Here is a 16,959-nt window from a genome sequence, read left to right as displayed (position 1 = left end):
AAACACAGCTTAAGACACTTAGTTTGTTGGCTGTCAATTACATTTAGTGATTACAGCAAGTGAAGATTTCTTTTCTTAATTGTAAAACCATATTTTTCCTTGGCTGTATATATATATATATATATATATATATATATATATATATATATATATATATATATATATATATATATGAGATAGGCACCAGCACCCCCCGCGACCCCATGAGGGAGAAGCGGTTTGGAAAATGGATGGATGGATGGATATATATATGTGTGTGTGTGTGTGTGTGTGTGAACACACGTGTTAAATTGACTGGTTTTTGAGACTTACCTGGTTGAATAAACTCCACAAGCCTAAACTCATAATTTGATATAATTTCACAATTCAGCAAATTTCCTTCTATTTAAGTTATCATTCTTAAGGAATGTCTGACTTGGTTATAAATGAAGTCCACCCTGTCCATTGCCTGTACCCGCTACGTTCCTTCCAATTAATTTGTACCTGAAAAAGAACCTATTGATAGCAGTGGTGAAAACAAAATACAGTAATAAACTAAGCAATACTTTCTAAAATTATTAAATTATAACCTTGTGTAAAAAGAAAACACACTCAAAGGATTCCTATATCATCTTTTGATGAACAAAGATGACGCCAAAATAGCAAAGTCAGTAAAAGATTAGCAACCCCCCCCCCCCAAAAAAAACCTAGTTATATATGAAATGTAGAATCTAGAACGTAATCTCTTTTCAAAGTGATGATTAAGAGTTATCTACTGCAGGTAAGATGTTTACTGTTCATAATCTTCTACCAGAACCCCAGTTTATGCATACCAAATTATATTCTCTGTGTACACGGCAATAATGTGGAAATAAATTCATATACCCCATTAAATATTTGGTTATTTATGAAAAAGAAATCACATACTGATGTCTAATCTAATTGTATTATTTTGTATTCTTCTTTTAAATAATATTAAATTCAAAAATAATTTTTTAGTCCCAAAGGGAAATTAAACACTGGTGCATCTCATGGGGGTTTCTTCAGTGAGTTGTTGTAGATGCTGATGGCTGCAGGCAGGAAGGACCCCCCTGTACCGCCTGGTCTGTCTTACAGCGGGTCTGGAGAAGCCTCTGACTGAAGACACTGTTGTTGTACAACAGTCTGATGAAGTGGATGCTCAGGGTTGCCCATAATGTTTTTCATTTCATGAAGAATCCTTCTTTGCAGAAGCATCTCCAGAGGGTCTAGAAGGGTCTCAGGAACAGAGCCGGCCTTCTTTATCAGCTTGTTGAGCTTCTTGATGTCAATTGCTCTGATGCTGCTGCCCTGACAGATGATGACAGAGGAGTTCAGACGGTCCACAACAGACTTAAACAAGATCTGCAGCATCTTGCTGCAAACCCTGAAGCTTCCTCAGGAAGTCCAGTCTGCTCTGTCCCTTCTTGTAGGCAGCTCAGGTCCAGTCTGTTGTCCAGGTGAACACCGAGGTATTTATACTTCTCCTCCACATCCACTTCTTCTCCCAGTATGGTAATAGTGTTGGTTCTATTAATATTTCTCCTGAAATCTGCAATCTTCTTCTTTTTTTTAATTTACATTCAGAATGAGATGATTGTTTCCACACCACGCCACAAAGTGGTCCAGCAGCTCCCTGTACTCAGCTTCCTGTCCATCTCTGATCCACCCGACCACTGCAGAGTCATCTCAGAATCTCTGCAGATGACCAGAATCTGTCTTATATTGGAAGTTTGAGGTGTAAAGAGTGAAAAGGAGCGGTGAGAGATAAGATAAGTATGCCTTTATTGTCCCACAGTGGGGAAATCCGTGTGCGACCGAGTCAAAGACACACAAATATTAGCAATGAGAAAGAAGAAGAAGAAAGAACAGACCAGTCTAATCTAAAGTTAGTTCTAAAGAAATGCCAAGAATAGAAGATAACAAAGTAAATAGTAATACCGGAGTAAATATTGCACAATTAGGTAAAAATTAAGATGAAATCTAGTTCTTGCAAGTTCAGCCCATTTTAAGTCAGACAGCTGACAGTTTGGATTGAGGCAAACTTTCCTCCGACTTTACAAGACGAGTCTCACTGAAGCCATTTCAGTTAAAGGGGCCATGACACGGAGGAGTCAGTTCAGATGACAGATATTGTTTTGGGGGTAGGCTGATTCTTATTCATTTTATGTCTGCCTTAAAATCTCTCTGGTCCTTCTCAGTGGCAATCCAAACAGCCAAACTTGTTGTCAAGCTTCCAACTTTTCCAAGATCTATTCCCTCCCACCAGATCCATCATTTACTATTTGGAAGATGTGTAAAGAGAGGCTCCAACAGATTTAAAAAGCAACACACGGCAGAGAGCAGAAGCAGGGAAGACACGGGGAGGGAGAGGGGAAGAACAACATCCACTTTCACCGACAGCAGGAAGAAGAAGAAAAAGAAAAAGGCCTGGAGATTCAGCAGCTGATGCGCGATCATCGGTTCAGAGGGACCCTGGTTTAGATTTTCTCTGCAGAGTCTCTCAGGGGTTGTCGCCACGGGTGTTGTTGTCGTCGTCGTCAGAGGTGTTGTGGTTGTCGGAATCGCACGATAAAAGGCAGGAGAGGACGCAGCAGCCGATTAACAGAAGGAGAAGTATCAGACCCAGTATGATGTAGACAGCCGTGACGGTCCACAAGGCGACCAGGTAGAGCGTCTTGTTGCAGTAGGAGCTCACATCCGTAGCGTTCTTGCTGTAGCTGGGCTGGTAAACGGAGTAAACCCAAACGTTACCTGCCGGATAAAAACAACAGATGTGGCTCAATACATATTTACATGGAAAAAAGCAAAAGTGTGCTGTGCATTTCTGTTCAGCTGTTTTCTCTGATATCCCCCAAAATGAAATCAACCGCTTGCCTTTAAAAGTCTCCAGGTGATATTTAGAAAAAGCTAAAATATAGAAGATGTTTTCAATTATTTCACTATCCTGTTTGATACATAATTCTATACAGTTTTGAGTTATAATTCTGATGTCTTCACACAATGTCTTTTCATGTATCTGCAATGTAAAAAGTCATAAAAATAAGGAAAAGCCATTGACTGACAACGAGCACCCCCCCCCCCACTCCCAATTTCAGTAATACATCTCCCCTTTTTCAAGTTGCAACACTAATAACCTGAACAGAGAGGAGAAGATGAATCCAAATCATAAACCAGGGGTGTCAAACTCATTTTGGTTTAGGGGCCGCATTCAGCTTAATCTGATCTCAAGAGGGCCACACGAGTAAACTCATTGCAAGATTAAATAGAACTAATAAAAGTGAACTTGTAGATTTTTATATTAAATGAATTTCACTTTTACACAATATATTATGAATAACCTCAGCGTTTTTAAGAAAAGTATGTGCAATTTCAACAATACTTTTACTCAGTTAAACATTTACTGCAGTGCATTATGCATAAGAACTGATCACAGTGATTATACAATGTTGAAAAACATTTATTCACATTTTTTGGAACTTAAAAACACTGTCCTGCATGACAAAATACATCAAACAGATAAAAATTAAGAAATTATTTAAAATCAATTTTCCACATCTGAAGCTCTGTGCTACTATCTGCTGATTAAAACACAGCGCCCCCTGTGGACAATATCGGAACTGCAGATTTTCAATTAAACGAAGTACATGTTTTTTTCAATAATTGTTTTATCATTCTCTTCCTTTTATCCCCTCTTTCTTTCACCCTTTTTTTTCTTCTTGTTCTTACTTTCCCATTGTAGTGTCCATATCATTTGAGATATTCCCGGCATGAATCATAATAAAACTATTCACATTCATAAATCAAGCGGAGCACTATGGCAAAAGCAGTACTGCTCCACTTTTAAAAGTCAAATCTGATTTCCGGCCCGCCGAACACCCCTCTCATAAACTCTGGATGCTTTTTTACAGCCCTAAAATGACGCTCCAAAGTTTGATCTCTGCTTTAACTCTTGTCAAATAGTTGCCAGATGACCAGTACTATTATTTTAATGTCTCTTAGGTTTCGGCACACAGCTTATATAAATTTAAGAAAGAGCTGCTCACCAGCGATGAACCAACAGAAGAGGAACAGGGTCGTTATGGATTTCAAGACGGTACAGCCCCGTCTCAGCTTCAACAGGGTGTCGTTTTTAGAATCCTTGCAGGACAGGCAAGTCGTGAAATTGAGCATCAATTGAATGACACCAAACGTAATCAGGAAGATGGGGATCTTCTCCTGGATCGGACACTCGTCCAAGTATACCGCGCCTGGTGGAGAGAGGAAAGGGATTTTTCTTTTCCCCCCAGAAAACTGAGTCAAGCCGCTGAATAAAATAAATGGAGAGATGTGCAGGGACTCACCCACTGAAATCTGAAGGATGGGCGTGATAAAGTTAAACAGCATTGAACATCCTGCCGGAAAAAGCAAATGCTTAGTTTCAATTTTCAGAGCAGAACAGAAGGTGTTAAAACTCTCAGGAAACTGGATCTCACCCAGTGAGGGCACTTCAATTTCAGAAGAAATGGGTATTTTTTCCTGTATTCTTCTCTGTATTCTTTCCCGTATTCCTTCCATTTTCAGTGACGATGGTGCTCACCTGGAGAGGGCGACAAAGAATCGCGAACCTGACGGATATCACTGACGACCTGATGACAAAATGGCTCAAAAAGGTCAAGAAGTCTTTTGTGGTGTTTGTGTGGCAGTACCTTATTTCCAGGAAAACAACTCTAGTTATTGTAAATAGAAAGGTTGAAACAAATTGCTCCTACACCCCCTCTGGGCTTAAGGGGTTAGATTAGATTTATTAGAAAATGCTTTATAACGGGTTTCTGCTGGAGTCCAATAGATCATTTACAAACAAAATATTTTCTTCATACCACAGTTTCATATAAGGGGAATTCCTCCCTTTTATTTCATAAGGTTGAGTTGTGAGTAGAAACATTATGTTTGTATATCAATTTCCAATAATGGAGAATCTTTTTGCAAAAGAATTGACAATTTAAAATGGGACCTTTTTTTTCCGAGTTAAAAAAATTCCTATTAACAATTCAAGCCCTCCTAACCCGGAGCTCACGTCGACTACGGTGCAGGTTACGGTCCTGATCCAGATCAGGTTTGCCGCAGACCCCCAATCACACGCTGGCGAGAACATAGGTTCATGTGGTTCTTTCTGTTGCTATCCCTCATAAATTATTAAAAAACAGCCATGGTTTTAATTTCTTAGGGCAAAACTTATCAGTGCGCATAATTATCTTATTTCATCCGCCAAAAGCTTCCCTGTTTCCATGTTGATGTTTTGTTTTTACACTAGTTAAGATAGCGTAAGTTGGTGCAGTTATTTTATTCCTACATTCACCAGAACTTTATCCTGTCTAGCCCCCGACGTTTCCTGTTTGGCCCGTAAAATTCAGGAGCTTGATCCGGGAACTGCTGTGGCATCTGGTCAAACTTCCTTTTTGAGGAATTTTTTGCAGAAAAACTGTGAGTGTTCACACTGATTCGGTTCCTTGCGGCGCTGCAACCGTAACTGCACCGTATTCAGTGTGAGCCCAGGGTTATCCTAGTCTTAAAAGTAGACAGGGTGTCTACCTCACGGGCAGAAAACTGGGAGAGGTGCCTGATAACTAAATAGCTCTGCTTTTAGAGTCTCTGGGAATCACCAGCAGACCTGCAGTCTGAGAGCAAAGTGGGGCAATTAGATCTCAATGATGGAGCTTGATCATTAAGGGTTTTATATATGAGAAGGAGAATTTTAAATTCTATTCTTGATTTAACAGGAAGCCAATTAAGGGAATACTACAGAGGGAAAAAAGACAAATAATTAAAGACATACAAATATTTTATTAGCATGAAAAACATGGAACATGCTTTCTCAACAGACACAGATGCTAGTTAAATAAGTGTGCACATAAATGCTAAATAAATAACCCAAATATAACACATGCCTAGTAGCATGCTAGCCACAGCTAATCACACAACATTAATGTGGACCGCTGGTCAAGCTAACATCAATAATATGTTTGATGTATTATATCATGAACAGGAACTTTAATTTAATAACCTGTAAGGGTGTTGACTGTTGAGATGTTTGGCCAAGTTTATTGAGCTGCTTGACTTCGTGCCACCTCTTTAAAGCACTGTTTGCACACAGGCTTGTCACAATCTTTGGGTTTCCCTTCTTCGTTTGCCTCATGCTAAAACATTTAGCATATCGATACTATGCCAAGTTAATATTAGTTCTGGATGCAGTGTTTTTTCTTTTCAGAGTATCAATACTTTTGACAACCTTAATTGTTATTACAAACCACAGCAAATAAATCAGCCATACATTGGACATCTGTATCTGTGTTCTTTTACAGGAATGCAAACCCTGTGCCTTGCAACTCTAAACCACTTAATCCAACTAGACGACCAGTTCTCTCAGTTTTAATTAATCTTGTGTGTAAATCCGGTGTCTTCTGTCTACTTGTTGCTGTCATTGTCAAATTTGAATTTCCCCATTGTGGGACAATAAAGGTATTTTCATTCTACTCTAACCCTGCCAATGAGATACCAAAGAAAAATGTGCAAACCCAGACCAATAGCTTTGTTAATGAGGTAAAGAGGATATATACTATGTGCAAACCAAGATAATGTAAAGACAAAAAAATGGAGGCTAAAAATCATGTCCAGATACAAAACATAAAAAGATTTAGCAGTACAAAAGATTTTTCCCGCTTGATGAACAGAGGAGTAAATCCAAAGGTTCCTCCATCCTTGAGTCCAGTATGCTGCCTCCTAAGTGCATGTTTTTAAGCCCCTCATTCTCACGGCTACATTAATCTTGAAGAACATTGGTACAACATGTGAATAGGATTCAGTCACAGCAGCCATGCAGGTGCAATGAGCAGACTCCACCTGGCCACCTGCAGAATAACTCAGCGCTTGAGTGGAACGTCCCTCAGCTACAGGGAGTGAAGAACCTGAGCAAAAATATATTTGGAATTAGCACAGAAAAAAAGAGGATAACAACAACAATTTAATAATGATTTGTTCACCAAACAACCGGGTGCTGCTTTTAAAACTGACCAATATAAAATACATAAAAATGCATAATATACATAAAAAACATGTCATGTAATTTCAGATCAGATGACACATATGAGGGTTTCCTGTGGCTCACATATAACAATGAAATGTTAAAAAACAAATGATAGAAATAATAAATGGTGGATTAAAATACGTTTTTATTTTCAGTATAACACAGAAATTGATAGCACACAATTGTGATTAAAAGCATGGTGCTCTGACCCCTCTGGATATTAGCTCTCAACTGCGTTTGTCCAGGATGTAGTTCTCTGGTTGAGGTTCACTCACTACATAAGCAGATCTCAGGTTAGTTATGTTGAAATCTCACAGTTAATCTCCTATGATTGGGGGGATTTATGATTTAAACTCCAAAGGAATCTCATATGATAGCAGTCTTCTAAAAGATCCGTCTACAACAGCCGAACATGCTTTGATTCAAACTAACCAGTCTAAAAATGGCATGAAGACACCAACATGTGTTGGGGGGATGGTGTTGAAAAGAAGGTTTGGCCGTCTGCTATCCAGGCCATTCGCTGTCTCCCAGTTAGCGGACAGATCCGTGGTCCTTGGCTTTGCTTCAATGCCGGAAAAAAGTAAAAAAAAATCTCACCACATTGTTGTTTTTCCCTGATTGTGTGACCGTGTGTACTTAATGACACAGTATATTTACACCATGTTTTAAATTGTTACAACAAAATAGGAGAACACCAGGGCAGCGCCATGCTTGTAGTCAAGTGTAAACAAACTATTCAGATACGCACTGCAATGTGTAGCAGGTTCCAAATGGCCGCCAGAATAGTATACAGGGACACAGGAGGCAGAAGTCTGGTCACTGCACCTTTAATGCACCTTTAAAACAGCAGCAAGGGGGACAAATCAGTGGACACTGGATAAAGTTCCCAGCACAGATGCCTCATCTCAACTGTACCGTTCACACGTAAAAATAAATAGAATTTATAAAATAAAAAATGGCATCAAAACCAGTGCAATACCAGACATTATTTTTATAAGAACTGTATAGAAACAAACCTTTAAAACACCAGCAAGGCGGACAAATCAGTGGACACAGCTCCCAGCACAGAAAACTAACTACATTGGCAGAGGGAAAGCAACTGTGACGGACGGAGAGCAGCAGCTGCGGACATAGGAGGGGGTGTCTCACGCTAATTATTGCCCCAGTGCAACCAATAATGTTAGGAACTATCAGCTTAATAAGAAAAATAAAGAAATATGTGTAAAAAAAGTTAAAAAATACAGTAACAGGAAAATGAGCGGTGACGTCATCCAGCATATGTCCCAGTATTGCTACGCTGCTTCCTTGGTGAGACGGTATTTTCAGCGGTACTTACCAAGTAATTACTTTGACAAGCACGCAAGAACAAACTTGCAGGCTTAAGTGCTGAGAAATAACGATCTTGTTAATGTTTTTATTTCCATTGCAGCTTTTTAAGAATGGTTTATTGAAACTGAACATTTACAACTTAGTTACAGAACTGATGCCGACAAACATAACATATTCTTGTTGGAGAATTAACATAAAAAGCTTTTAGTTTAAACATCTTCCGCTTCACGAGGCACCATAATTTACAATTAACTATATATTAAATTACAATAAAATACAATACAAAAAAAGGAGGAACACTATAAAGGCACACTGTAATGGAATGATGCTGGTGAACCTGATACTCAGCCAGACAGAGAGTTACGTTTTTAAAAGGTTTATTGTGAGGATGATCAGCGACAGATGAGGCAGGCAAGCAGAACCAGACTTGAACAGATGAATAATGCCTGAACCCAGGCAGATGGAGAAAAAATGCAGTAGGAAAACTCTCAAAGCATGCGGAGTGGAGTAGCTAAGGGACGTCTGTGGAGAGGTCCCAATATCAAGAGTCAAGGATGTATATCGTCATTATGTAACCATAATGCAATTTTGGTGACACATCAGCTCCGAATTCACACAGATTCCCAAATAACGCACAAAACAAGACCTAATGTTCAAACAGTTTAATGCACCGATAGCACTTCCTGAGAAGCTAAAAATGTGGCAATTGTTCTTGGCATCTGATAAGATTTAAATGTTTGGGCCAAAAAAGACAGATAGCAGCCACGTAGCAGGCGATGCAAATCACTGCAATTGCGTGAATGCATCAGGCATAACACTCCCCGAGAAGTTGAGAAGCATGCAACCAGTCATCAGTGTAATGCTTCTGCAGCCATGTGCATTCTTGTTTGTTTTCACTGGCTGTGCTCTCCTGTGCTCCACTAATTGTTTGGGCAGCACCACCTGCTCTGAGCTCATTAACTCTGAGGAGCTGCACCTGTGGATCAGCCTGTATATTCCTGCCTCACACAGCCAGTCTCTGCCAGATCCTTGAAACCCAGAGTGTGAGTAAACCATCCAGTGTTTATATGGATGGTTCAAAAGATCAGGATAAACAGACTTCAGGATGTGCAGGTGCTGCAACCGATAGGGGACCTTTAATGGTGTCCAGGACCTCAGATTATCTATTTTAAAGGCTTTAGAATGGGTAGATGAAACACGGCAAAGTAAAATTTTGATTTGCTCTGATTCTAAGTCAGTCCTGTTGAGCTTGATGCCTTCAATTATAAAATTCAATTTAATTAAATTTTATTTATATAGCACCAATTCATGAAACGTCATCTCAAGGCACTTTCCAAAGTCAAATTCAATCAGATTATACAGATTGGGTCAGATTATACACATTGGTAAAAAAAATTCCTATCTAAGGGAACCCAGTTGATTGCATCAAGTCTTAAAAAGCAGCATTCACTTCTCCTGAAAGACCGTAGAGCTACAGTGAGAGTTGTCTGCATTGTCCATGGCTTTGCAGCAATCCCTCATACTGAGCAAGCATGAAAAGAATATATTTTGTTTAAAGTGTTGTTGTTACACACAAAACTTGTTCAGAATGAGGTCACGGTCACTTCTATGTGGGTACCAGGACACATGGGTCTAAAGGGGAATGAAGCAACTGATAAATTAGAAAAACAAGCATTAAGGAAAAATAATATAAATGTTTATTCTGCCACTTGGAAAAAATGAGGCAACATCTTTGATATGGGTTAAAGTTATGGAGCAACGGCAGATTAGATGGAGAGGAGAACCACAGGAAAGATCCTTTATTTGGTTTAGCTGATAATGTTCAGAAAGCACCTCCAAAAGTAGGAAAGACAAGGTAAATAGTACATTACATTTAGTTGGGAAACATGAAGCAGGTTCATATGATGAATATGGAAGAAACTATTTTACATGTTTTGTTTAACTGCGGTAAATATGATGCCGAAAGGTCATATTTACCGCAGGAAGTATTAAGAAAGGAAGGAATTCATTAATTAACTATTCATGATGTCATTCATAGCCAGGAAGAACTTATTATACCTCTTGCAAACAGGATCAACAAATACAATATAGTTGCTCTCTGATTTCACTCTTGAGCAATAGTAGGTCTTAATGCTCCTAGCTGGTTGGCAACTGCCGTTAAAACACAAGAAGAAGAACCATCCAGCGTTTTTTGATAACCTACCTGATATCGACCAGTTCCAGTCTGTGGATACCTGCCTGTTTGCTTTGCCCCTGTCGGACTCTCCTATTGGCATCGGAATTATGGACACCAAAAACCTGAACCATCTCACGACTAAACCTGTCTGCCTCTGCCCCCTTCAGAAACCTCTGCCTGTCTCCTGCCTATTGTGTGTGACCCAACCCCTGATTACAGATTCATTTCTTGCCTCAGCCCCGCAGTTTGTCACCTTTGACCTGATTCATCACCAATTAAAGCTGCATCTACAGTACATCTGTAGCTCTCGGATCTACTGGTCTTGACCACTTCCTCATTCTGGCTGCTGAGAAGCTTAGTGGCATAAGTGGAGAGTGTGGTTCAGACACTAGCCTCTCTCTCTCTCCCTTTCAGTGGTTCCTGAGCGAGCTCCAGCCTGTTCCCTTCCCAGCTGCACTTTTTACTCAAATCTCTTAAAACGCTCTTGTTGTCCAGCTAAATTACCAGGTCTTCAGTTTCTTACCCGTTACACATCAGCAAAAATTGAAATGTTCAAGTCAAAGATGAGCTGTAAGATCCAAATCCAGGTTTAGATTCTGGCTACTTAGATTCGGACAGGGGAAGTCTTAGCTGTTTAACTGTGGTTAAAACAACTTGCTTAAGTTCAAACTGAGCATCAAATTTGAACAATAGGGAAAAAAACTGCTGCTTCACCCCTTGTGACTTAAAGCTGTAGTTGGTAATCCTGTTCTGAAACACTTTTTGTTAAAATGGGTGAAAGGGTCCTTCCCTCCTGGAGGTAGTCAATACATTATGTATTCAGAAAAAGGAATGAAAAGAATTAGACCTCTGTAAGAGCTGCAGGACTGTAAAAACTCTGACCAATCCCTGCCATTCGGCCCAATGACATGGTTGAGCCCAAAAACATTCATACACCTGACAGATCTAAATTTAATATAATCTTTTAAAGTTAACATGTTTTTTCTGACTGGAAAACTATTGTAATTTTGGAGCAGTCCAACCTGAGTCCTACCCCAACCTGTTTAGGGGTAGGAGTTTATAAGTTCTCACTTCTTCCTACCCCGTTTTGAGCATGATATGTTAACTGAAACAAAAATCTGTATTTTCTCTTCTTTCTTATGCACTTCTTGTTACTGTGCACTATTTTATTTTTATATTTGTATCATGTTCGAATAAATAAATAAATAAATAAGTCCACACATGAATGTAACAGAGAATCTGTGGCGCAAGCCAAAGATTATTGTGATGGCCAGGAAGCCTTCCAACCACAAAGGAGATTATAATTCAATGCAATTCAATTTTATTTATATAGCGCCAATTCATGAAACATGTCATCTCGAGGCACTTTACAAAGTCAAAATCAATCATATTATACAGATTGGTCAAAAATTTCCTATATAAGGGAACCAGTTGATTGCATCAAAGTCCCGACAAGCAGCATTCACTCCTGGAGAAGCGTAGAGCCACAGGAAGAGTCATCTGCATTGTACATGGCTTTGCTGCAATCCCTCATACTGAGCAAGCATGAAGCGACAGTGGGAAGAAAAACTCCCCATTAACGGGAAGGAAAACCTCCGGCAGAACCAGGCTCAGTATGAACGGTCATCTGCCTCGACCGACTGGGGGTTACAGAAGACAGAGCAGAGACACAACAAGAGAGACAAAAAAGCACAGAAGCAAACATTGATCTAGTAATCTGTTCTACATTAGATGGTAGTAGCGGGTGAGCCGTCTTCTCTGGATGATGTCACAGTTAACAGAACGCCAGACCAGGTGTACCTACTATGAAGAAAAAGAGAGAGAGCAAAAAGTTAAAAGCTGAAATGACAACAGACAATGCAAATTGGAGAACAGTAGAACTCAGTAGAGTGAGAAATAGACCCCAATGTCCTCCAGTAGCCTAGGCCTATCACAGCACAACTATAGAGATAGGTCAGGGTAACATGAGCCACTCTAACTATAAGCTTTGCCAAAAAGGAAAGTTTTAAGATTAGTCTTAAAAGTAGACAGGGTGTCTGCCTCACAGACCAAAACTGGGAGTTGGTTCCACAGGAGAGGAGCCTGATAGCTAAAGGATCTGCCTCCCATTCTACTTTTAGAGACTCTAGGAACCACCAGCAGACCTGCAGTCTGAGAGCAAAGTGCTCTGTTAGGAACATACGGGGTAATCAGAGCTCTGATATATGATGGAGCTTGATTATTAAGGGCTTTATACGTTAGAAGAAGAATTTTAAATTCTATTCTTGATTTAACAGGAAGCCAGTGAAGGGAAGCTAAAATAGGAGAAATATGATCCCTCTTGTTGATTTTCATCAGAACTCTTGCCGCAGCATTTTGGATCACCTGAAGGCTTCAAACTGCATTTTGTGGACTTCCTGATAGTAAAGAATTACAATAGTCCAGCCTTGAAGAAACAAATGCATGGACTAGTTTTTCAGCATCACCCCTGGACAGAATGTTTCTAATTTTCTCTGGAAACCTGTTTAATATGGGATTTAAATGACATGTCTTGGTCGAAAACAGCACCAAGATTTTTTACGTTAATACCAGAGGCCAAGTTAATGCCATCCAGATTAAATGATTGGTTAACAAGTTTATTTTTTGAGGACTCTGGTCCAAAGATTACAACTTCTGTTTTGTCAGAATTTAATAGCTAAACATTTAAGATCATCCAGGTTTTGATGTCATCAAGACGAAGTAAGCAAAAATAAAGTGTCAAAATACCAGGGGAAAATAATTGGTCAGCATATGTAAGAAAAGATTGATTGTTGTAGAGCAAATAAAGATTTTGCCATTTATTATTCAGAAGGGATTACATATTTTTTAATATGAAATTTTCTGAAAAATAATATGATAATAGTCATAACAATGAAAAAAGGTTCTCACTTTACATCAAAGTCCTCACTTTGGTGGCAAAATATGAAAAATATCTTCTCACTCAGCTGCAAGTACAAGTATGTACACACACACACACACACACACACACACACACACACAAATATAATACAACGTGAGGTCCGTGTCGTGACTTCCACTCATTTTCAAGCCTTTCTATGGCCTAACCATGACCCTAACCCTTAGCAGTATATACCAAAACTAACGCTAACCTAAAACTAACCGACACTTTGGTGATAAACCTAACCCCAAGCCCAGAAATCAAATGAGGACCAAAAAAAAGGTTCTCACTTTACATCAAAGTCCTTATTTTACTAGTAAAATTAGCAAATATGTTGTCGCCCAGCCGCAAGTACAAGAACGCACGCAAACACATATTTTGGCCAGAGCTTGTCAACACACCCATTTACAACATAGAAAAGTAGCCAGTGGAAAACTATTTGAGAGCATCTATTTTTTAACTTATCAGACTCAAAATCTATCTTGTGACATCCTGATTTGTATGCATGATGCCAATGTATAGAAAAGGGTGGCAGCTTTTGTCTATCCAGTATGACTGGTAGGATTATAAGACTCCAAAAGTGCAAGTCATAAAGCAGACTGAGCTTGGAAACAGGCCTTTGTTTTGCTCTAATTTGACAAGACAGAGGACAGCTGTAAAAATACCCCTATCTTTGCTTTTAGTGACTCAAAGGCTGTTTTGGTATTTGTGGAAATCGTGTGATTTTAAGCTCAACGGGGAGTAAAGTTTTTGCCTTTGTACCAAAACATCAGCTTTTTAAAATAAAATTTTTATTCGATTTTTTTGTAATCTTTCACTGATAATTAAATTCCTGCCAAGATGGAAGGCTAAGAAACTGGAGATACATGGTAATACAACACGGCGAAGAAGATCAGTGACTGACTCTCATTGTTCAAGATCATCTTGGTTCATGCCTGTCTGGTTTGTGTTCTTAGTTCATTCTTTGTACATTTAGTATTTTTTCTGTTAGATGCCTTTGGGTCCTGTTCATTGCACTCCCATCCTCAGCTAATTTGTTTTCATTGGTCTCAGCTGTTGTTCATCTCCTCCTGATTGCCTTCACCTGTTTCTACCTCACTTTTCTCCACTCCTATTTCTCTGTATTTAAACGCCCTGGTTTTCACTTCACTGTTTACTTACGTTTGGTTTCACGCTCCGTTGTTCTGCCTGGGGCTTTTAAGTTCCTGTCTGAATTTTATTTCTGCTAAAACCTCATAGAAAATAAGTTGTTCTTTTTGTCACATAATCAACCCCACAGACCTATAATTTACTCTGAAATATACTTGTTTTCATAGGAGGAATAAATGGACAAACTTAAAGAAGCGTTGTACACAGAAGTGAGTGATTGCAGCTCACAGGAAGAGGACAAAACCTGCTCTTCCTCATTTGTGTTTAAAGAAAGAGGTAAGATTAGTCCGAGTTAATTGTTGAATCTTTTTAACCGCTGTGTGTCATTTAAGTTTGATTGAATTAACAGAAGAGTGAAAATAAATATGGTAATTAAATTAATAGACTCGTCTGCGGGGGAATATTGTAGACCAATGGAAACAAGTGCAACCACAGCCATAAATAAAAGTGAGAAACAACAATTTGTTTCACTCAGTGATTCTTAAACCACGTTTGGCATTTGTTAATTCCATATCAGTGGCATAAATCCAGTTTCTTTTTTCTTGTCTTAGCTGATGCTGGGATCATCATTGTATTACTTGGTGACACATATTCAGTTGAGACTGGAACCAAAAACATTTTAATTGACAATGATGAGGGTACAAAGTATTCCTCCAAGCTTTATGACTTATGTGGTCAGCACATCTCTGTTATTAACCTACTCGGCCTACAAGACATTACAGAAAAAAACTGTGTGTAAGGGAATCGATACCTTCCTTTTACTGATCCCAAATGGCCTCCATGTGAGTCATTACAGATCAGGCCTGCAGTGGTCGGAAAAATACTTTGGCAGAGAGTCACTTTCTTATTTAATGACAGTTGTGACTCATAATTCAGGTGAAAAATGTGAGGATGCATTAAAAGACCTGAAAGCCCATGACAGCTTTGTTGAAAAAAGATACCACACATGTACAAGGAGTATGTCAGAGCCAGAGGAGATAGCTGAGCTGCTGGTAAAAATACAGACCATGGTGTCTGAAAACAATCAATCCCGCTTTCCTGGACTGAGAAGTGGTGGAACTACAGAGAGAAAAGAGGATCTGGAGCCTGAAGTGCTGAGGCACAACTTGATGGAGTCTCCAGTGGTAAAGGAAAATCAGACTGGTAAGACTTGACTGTTCTCACTCTCAAGGTACTCATTTGGTGTGTTTCCCCAGCTGGAACCTTCTCAGGAACAAGGATTGTTTTCTGGGGCCATTTTTCTACTGCAGGAATCAATTAAATCACAATCCTCCAATAAGTAACTTCTGGTAGGAAGTTCGGACTCTTTGGAGGGAATCTGAACTCTGACCTGGAACTGGCAACCCACCAGTTACGGAACAAACTTCCTAACTCTTGCGCCACTGTTGCCCACAGTAACAAAAAGTTGTTAAAATATTACGGTAAATTATCTTTAAATCATTAAGTCTTGCAACAGCAGGCAAAAAGTACCACCAAAGCATGTCTTTTAAAGGAAGCTCCACACTCAGCATGTCTTACTGAGAAAACTCTGCCATCACAGGTCAAATTTGCCCAAGAGCATGCTACACACATATAGTTACATCTTCTTAAACAAAACATAAATAACATGCCAAAGATGCCAATTAATAAAATGACCACAAGCAACAGAAATCAGTATCAGTAAATCAGTACAATAAAAGGGTAATCAAAGGGGCACCATGTCATCTGTTGGTGTTGGTCCACACAAGTTCACAGTCGACTCAGCCATTTACCAGGAAACGTTCAAGTATCTTGGTGTCTTGTTTACGCATGATGGTAGGGTGCGGCGGGAGATGGATAGACAGATTGGAGCCGTATCCGCAGTAACGCAGGCGCTGCTTTGTTTTGTCTTTGTGAAGGAAGTTGATATGGATCATGACGTGATATGGATCATGACGAAAGAACAAATGGTATATGGCTTGTACTTGTACAGCGCTTTAGGTAGTCCGACGACCCCAAAGCTCTTTTACGCTAGAGTCAGCCATTCACACCCTGATAGTAGTGATCTGCCCTGGGGCAGACTGACAGAGGCAAGGTTGCCATATATCTGCGCCACCGGGCCTTCTGACCACCACCAGCAGGCAATTCAGGTGAAGGACATAACGACTGAGACGGTCATAGTGGGGGGATCTTCCTAGCTCCTGCCACTATCACCCCTAGATCATAGATACAAGCTGTTTAAATGAGCTTGTAATTCACCCTTTACCTATTGGGTTCCCGCCCAGCCCACGTTGAGGATTTCTGGGCATGTCTTACTGGAAGGGTCGACCCAGAACCCGGAACAGACATCCTATCTGGACTGGGAATGAA

The 16,959-nt window shown here is 39.6% G+C and overlaps 1 protein-coding gene across 6 annotated transcripts; it reads right to left on the bottom strand.

Moving 5' to 3' along the window:
- Positions 1-1,765: 1,765 nt before the first annotated feature.
- On the bottom strand, positions 1,766-8,195 carry LOC118565696 (transmembrane protein 272-like). 6 transcript variants are annotated; one of them, XM_036146421.1, is made up of 8 exons: positions 8,077-8,195; positions 7,809-7,896; positions 7,493-7,622; positions 6,877-6,941; positions 4,473-4,576; positions 4,341-4,391; positions 4,044-4,247; positions 1,766-2,751 (listed from the first exon to the last, which is right to left on the bottom strand). In XM_036146421.1, the coding sequence occupies exons 5-8, from the start codon at positions 4,552-4,554 to the stop codon at positions 2,501-2,503; spliced, it is 588 nt and encodes a 195-aa protein (XP_036002314.1). In that variant the 5' UTR covers positions 4,555-4,576; positions 6,877-6,941; positions 7,493-7,622; positions 7,809-7,896; positions 8,077-8,195; the 3' UTR covers positions 1,766-2,500. The 6 variants fall into 6 exon arrangements, with proteins under 6 accessions (XP_036002314.1, XP_036002315.1, XP_036002316.1 ...); XM_036146422.1 differs by having other exon boundaries at positions 4,473-4,625; positions 8,077-8,194; XM_036146423.1 differs by lacking the exon at positions 7,493-7,622.
- Between the last annotated feature and the right edge of the window lie 8,764 nt (positions 8,196-16,959).

This window comes from Fundulus heteroclitus, chromosome 14, assembly GCF_011125445.2.
Source record: "Fundulus heteroclitus isolate FHET01 chromosome 14, MU-UCD_Fhet_4.1, whole genome shotgun sequence".
NCBI classification, from domain to species: domain Eukaryota; kingdom Metazoa; phylum Chordata; class Actinopteri; order Cyprinodontiformes; family Fundulidae; genus Fundulus; species Fundulus heteroclitus.
This window is presented reverse-complemented; position numbering and strand designations above follow the sequence as displayed.

Coding starts and splice junctions, on each gene's coding strand:
- LOC118565696 (XM_036146421.1), bottom strand. CDS start 4,554: ATGGAAGGAATACGGGAAAGAATACAGAGAAGAATACAGGAAAAAATA. Junction 4,392..4,472: donor AATTGAAGTGCCCTCACTGG/GTGAGATCCAGT, acceptor TTTTTCCGGCAG/GATGTTCAATGCTGTTTAAC. Junction 4,248..4,340: donor CATCCTTCAGATTTCAGTGG/GTGAGTCCCTGC, acceptor TCTCTCCACCAG/GCGCGGTATACTTGGACGAG.